We start from the raw sequence: 5,868 nt of genomic DNA on the forward strand, positions 1-5,868 counted from the left end.
ATAAAATAGTAGAAAACAGTGAGAAAGATCGGGAGCGTCTGTAACAGGCTGCACACGTATCGACGCATGCGCAGTGATGACAGAAACAGACTGCAACGGACAATCAGGTCTGCAGAAAAAATCATCGGGGCCGACCTGCCCTCCATCCAGGACTTATACCAGTCCAGGGTCAAAAAGCGGGCAGGAAGCATCACTGCAGACCCCTCACACCCTGCACACAAACTGTTTGATCTGCTTCCCTCTGGTAGGCGTTACAGAGCTCTGTATGCCAAGACTACCAGACAAAAACAGTTTCTTCCCCCAGGCTGTCTCCCTGATCTCCCCGTAAACCACCTGCCATTGTGTGAACCATCACACTGTTTGCACTACATCATTCCACTGTTTGCACTACATGTATATATATATATTTTCTTTTCTTGTAAATACTTTATTCTTCATTTTCTTCATTTTTATTATTATTATTGCTATTTTGTATTTTGTATGGTGCACAGGACAGAGAAAAATCCGGAGTCAAATTCCTTGTATGGTCACACATACTTGGCAAATAAAGCTGATTCTGATTCTGATTCTTACGGAGCCCCTAAAAGGACATGAGTGAAAAAAAAAACAAACAAACTTATGCGTGCGCACGAGATTCTCGTCTCACTTGTGTACCTGTTAAGATGGCTGCAGAGGAAGAAGAGGAGGTATTTATCTTCCTGAAAACGCAACGGAATGTACCTGACAGTGTCATCAACAAGCTTAAAGATGACAAGGTAACCGTTAGTCTATTTTATGCTGTGAATGTGACAGGTTAACTTAAGCCATACAGGCCTAATGTCAGTTGTACTTTTTAAATTTTTCTTAAAAAATTTGAATACAGTTTTTTGTAAATACCTGTACTTGAGATTTTAGTTTTTTGTTTATCCTATTTTTATACTCTGCACTTTTCTGCTTTCTTGGTCGGGAATACTGCATGTGCAATGTCTGTAAAAACAAGAATTTCCCTCCAGGGATTAATAAAGGAATTCTGATTCTGATTCTGATTCTGATAAGCATAGTTTTGCTAACCTTTTCCACTATTTTTTTTTTAGTTTTCACGTTCTGACTTGCCTACCCTATCTGTTTTCAGATTGACATTAATGTCATAAATGTTATGACCGATGAGGAGTTAGGACAGTATCTTGTGAGATATGGGGACCGACTTGTGTTCAGAGCATTTTGTCGGCAAAGAACTGTGACAGACGAAAGACTGCAAGCGGGAGTGAAGTCTACAATTATGCAGAGAGTGAGAGAAAGACTACGAGAGCGGGAACAAAAGAACACTTCTGTGTATGATAACACGACAGCAGGCCCAGGTAGACATGCAGCCAAAGTCAGTCGGCGGATTGAAATAAGATGGCTTCACTACTCTAAAGGTGATTTTCATCAGGTCTGAACAAGACATGGAGGTGGGACATGGCACCTGACTGTGGAGAAAAGTGTTACACTGGAGCAGTTACTTGAGACTGGCAAAGACTTGTTCTTTCCAAACGGACAATCTTCCAAAGGACCAGTGGAAGATTTCAGTTTTGATATTCGGGATTTTAGCCACAGCAGCGTACCCCTTGAGAGCACAGTCAGCCAGCTGTACAACCAGACGAAACTACGAATGCTACGCATCTACATCTGCTCCAGGGAAAGGGATAAAGTATATCATAAAGACGTCTCAGTACTTTCTGATACATCTTCAGACTTCGAGCCTACAGAGGTCAGCCCAATGAAGGTAAGTTATCATCCGTCACATTACAGTTATCAAATAGAAATGATAATTATTGTATCATAGAATATATCCTAGTGAGTAACGATTTGATTATCAATTGGGTGTACACAGAAGAGAGACTGAAATTTGGAGCAGATATAGCTCTTTAATTGTTGGCTGGTTAAATCTTTTTCAAAAGGTTTTATTAATTAATTTTTTTAAAAGAATTCGCCCAAAAGAGACAGTCCTGTTCTTCTTATCAGTCATATAGCATCTTAAATGTTTCTTGTTGTTTTGTAAAAATTCAATAATGAGGTTAATCACTGTATGGGTGAAGAATTGACTTTTGTCTGTCACACTCAGGTGCACTATTACACAGTGCGTGATGTAAAAAGGAGTGCATTTGATTACTTTGTATATTATTTTCTAAGTATAGCCTATTTAATAGGGTCCATCTAAACTTCTAATCTGTAGTCTTATTTAGTGTAGTGTGCTGCAAATTCACTGCAGAGGATAAGAGATTGTTAATTCAATTTCTGAACATTTGTCCCACCTCTCTCTCTCCCCTTTGATGAATGTAATGTTACAGCAAGCTCAGAATAAATGTTTTAGGTAAAATAGCTGTGCAAGTGTATAAATGTACTAATTTCTTTGTAGACCAGGAAAGTACAGAGACGAGAAATAGAACCAGGAAATATCATACCCAACTTGACCGTCTACAGAGATCTTCAGATTCAGATTCAGCACCCGCTGATTCAACACAGGGAACGCATGAAAGAGTAAGTGTATTACTGTTGTGTATTATTATTGTATACTTAATTTTACACTGCAGCTGAAATTACAGGGGTGGGTAAAAGGTTCTAGGTTGAATTCCTTACTAAATTAATTTTTATATACAGGAAAAATGCAAGTACTGCAAAGTTACATGCGATAACTTTGACCAGATGATGCAGAGGTAAGGGAATAACAATCTATTTTTATTAATGCTTTTGTTTTCTTGTATTGTTGAACAGATGGGAGATCCGAGCAGGCAGTCAAGACAAACCCCTCCTCAGATGACAGAGGTCCTTGACTCTTCATCTCATGATGATGTTGGCAGTCATACTGGCCAGACGAAAAGCGGGCTTGAATCTGAAGACGACTGTGTCATTTTTGTATCAAATGAAGATGCAGACAAGTTGCCAAGTGAGGAGTCAGATTTTGTTCTTACCCTCGACAATGAGGAAACCTTTGATGGCTCTGAAATACAATTTGGACCCATTTCTGGTTATGATGGTGATGATCTAGACTCCACTCTACCCTGGAATCCTGATGACCTCAGCGCTATGCAGGTATATTATTATAACAGAGTTGTTTCTAATAAAGCTGCAAAAGGATGTAACATAATATCATAATTCAATAATATGAAAAACATTGTTTGTTCCCTCAGCCTAACCCAATGTTATTAAAAAGTGAAGCAGTAAATAGTTGTATAAATAGCCTTCATTAGAGAATAGTTAGAGATAACTTTACAAATGTAACAACACCTAATTTCCTTCTTCAAAAATGTTGCAGCATTCATCACTGAACAACGGACCTGATGTTTTAAACAGGATTCTTCAATCACCGGAGCAAACTGAAAAAGAAGTCCAACATGTGAAATTAAGACGAGTAAACATATTTCAAGATGTGCTTAATGTTTTTATGGAACCAAAAGTATTGAAGGCTGATTTAAAAATGGAGTTAAACAATGAGAAAGCAGTGGACATTGATGGTGGAAGTTGTGTGGTTTAAGTCGCAGACCAGTGGCACACACATGTGGGGCAGTTCTTGAATTACCATGCACCTACAATTCATACCCAGAGTTTCGTGCAGAGTTTGACAACATCCTGTCTAACGATTGCTTTACAATGGATATTGTGTAATGAATGTATGGTATCTTTTGAATATATCCACCTTCCATATGGCATTTTGAACCTTACGGCAATTTCAAGTTTTGAGAATACATTAATTATCTGAAAGGAATAAAAGGAATGGAATTGGCAATTGAATATTTACTGCAAATTCTTCAGCTGAATTTTTTGTAAGCTTGTGAGTTTGAAACTTCGTTCAAGTCCAAACAATAGGTTTTAGGTACATTGATGAGTCGGCAGACCTATGTTCATGTGTAATTTTTGCAGGTGCTTGCCAATGCTACTTGTGCATGTTTTATGCAGTTGTTATTCAGAGAAGCATTCTACAATATACCTGTTGTCACACACATAATGTTCCGAAGAGCTAGCTGTTAGGATTGTGGCCGAATATTCGGCTATCTTCCCTTTGTTTTGGTTTTTTGTTATTCTTTTTCCTTCAGGCACGCCAGGGACAGCCGTGTCGGCGGGACGGGGAATTGGAGCTGAGTGCCATCACCTGTGTCATTTAACTCACCTGTTTCCTGTTCTCCGCTCCTTATTTAAGGACCTGGTCTGCATCCACTCTCCGCCAGTTCTTCAGCTTTCCTTCGCGGTAGTACTCGGCAAATGTTTAGACCTCTTCCTGAAAAAACCTTTTCGTCTCCTGATCCTCTGTTTCTTTCAGATCGCCAGCTCCAGTTCCCCGCCCGGCAGTGACGGCGTCCTCCGTTGTGTTTTTCTCCTCTGAAACCCTCCGTTTGAGGACACTTTTCGTTGTGTTTAAACCCTCCTTTTGAGGACACCTTTTGTTGTATTTTTACCCTCCGTTTGAGGACACCTTTTGTTGTATTTCTACCCTCCGTTTGAGGACACCTTTTGTTGGTTTTTGTGCTAATAAATCTTTTAGTGAGAACCCGCACCTGGATCCTCCTTCTCTCCATATATAGTTCGCTAACAGAAGAACTGGCCATGGACTCGGATCCAGCGGGTTCAGCTGAGGGGTATAATCTCCGGGACATCCTCTCACGTCAGGGGGTTCTACTCGGACAACACGAGCAGACGCTCAGTGAACTCCGGGCGGAGAATAGCCAACTCTTGAGAGCTGTGAATGATCTTTCGTTGCAAATCTCCACTTTCACCTCTCGTTCACCATCCACAGCCTCAACCCAACTCCAACCGCCGCCCTTCGAACCACACACCGCCGACCCGGAACCCTACGACGGGACGTTGGGGAGATGCAGAGGATTCCTATTGCAATGCTCCCATGTCTTCGCTCTGCGCCCCCTGAACTATCACTCAGATAAGTCTAAGATTTTTTTCGTTGTTGGTTTACTTCGGGGCAGGGCGCTGGAGTGGGCAGAAGCAGAGGATTCAGGGAGCCCACTCTCCCTCAGGACCTACCATGATTTCATTGACTCTTTTAAAACCGTGTTTGATCTTCCTGATTATGCTGGTAATGTCTCCCAACAACTCCTGCAGATTTCCCAGGGCTCGTCTTCAGTCGCCGATTACTCCATTCGGTTCCGTACTCTGGCGGCGGAGGCAGGCTGGGACGAAGGAGCACTCCATGGCATCTTCCTCAAGGGTCTTAATGATCAATTAAAGGATGAATTAGCCGTCCGTGATGAACCGACCAGTCTAAATGATCTCATTAATTTTACCATCAGGCTGGACAACCGTCTAAGAGAGCGCCGAAGAGTGAGGCGCTCCCGCTGGGAGGCTTCCCCTAAGCACCCCCCATTGTCTCCAGTTTCCTCAGTCCAGTCGTCCTTCCCTCCCGTAGGAGATGAGCGCCAAGATAGCCCCGAACCTATGCAATTAGGTAGGACTCGCCTCGCTCCTGAAGAGAGAGAGCGCAGGATCAGGGAGGGAAGGTGTCTCTATTGTGGGGAGAGGGGTCATCATATCTCGGTCTGTCCCATTAGGCCAAAAGAAGGGGCTCACCCGTAGAAGCGGGGTTACTGGTGAGTCCAGCCACCCTAAAACCTAGTTTAAACCCTCGTATTTCTCTCCCTGTCACCATTAATTTTGGGTTAAGCTCCATTTCTGTTTCTGCCTTAGTTGATTCTGGTGCGGATGGGAATTTCATAGATGTTCAGTTTTGTTTACAGAATCAGTTATCCTCCTCACCTGTAGGGGCTTCCATTCCGGCCACAGCGCTAGACGGACGTCTGCTGGCGCGCGTCACCCACCAGACACTTCCTGTGGAGGTGATCACTTCCGGGAATCATCGAGAGCGAATTAGTCTCTTGGTGTTGCCCTCTCCTAATTGCCCGG

At 42.5% G+C, this 5,868-nt stretch overlaps 1 protein-coding gene across 1 annotated transcript; it reads left to right on the top strand.

The window, feature by feature from the left end:
• The first annotated feature begins 1,449 nt into the window (after positions 1-1,449).
• On the top strand, positions 1,450-3,493 carry LOC124057672. The gene is made up of 3 exons (XM_046386141.1): positions 1,450-1,744; positions 2,734-3,051; positions 3,275-3,493. Exons 1-3 carry the CDS (start codon positions 1,631-1,633, stop codon positions 3,491-3,493), a joined length of 651 nt encoding a protein of 216 aa, XP_046242097.1. The 5' UTR covers positions 1,450-1,630.
• The last annotated feature ends 2,375 nt before the right edge of the window (positions 3,494-5,868 follow it).

The sequence above is a fragment of the Scatophagus argus genome, chromosome 4 (assembly GCF_020382885.2).
Source record: "Scatophagus argus isolate fScaArg1 chromosome 4, fScaArg1.pri, whole genome shotgun sequence".
Classification (NCBI taxonomy): domain Eukaryota; kingdom Metazoa; phylum Chordata; class Actinopteri; family Scatophagidae; genus Scatophagus; species Scatophagus argus.

What these genes read in the sequence shown, in the direction of transcription:
- LOC124057672 (XM_046386141.1), top strand. Translation starts at nt 1,631, where the DNA reads ATGCTACGCATCTACATCTGCTCCAGGGAAAGGGATAAAGTATATCAT. An exon ending in CAGAGGTCAGCCCAATGAAG is followed by an intron (nt 1,745 to 2,733) that starts GTAAGTTATCAT and finishes ATTGTTGAACAG; the next exon opens with ATGGGAGATCCGAGCAGGCA. An exon ending in ATGACCTCAGCGCTATGCAG is followed by an intron (nt 3,052 to 3,274) that starts GTATATTATTAT and finishes AAAATGTTGCAG; the next exon opens with CATTCATCACTGAACAACGG.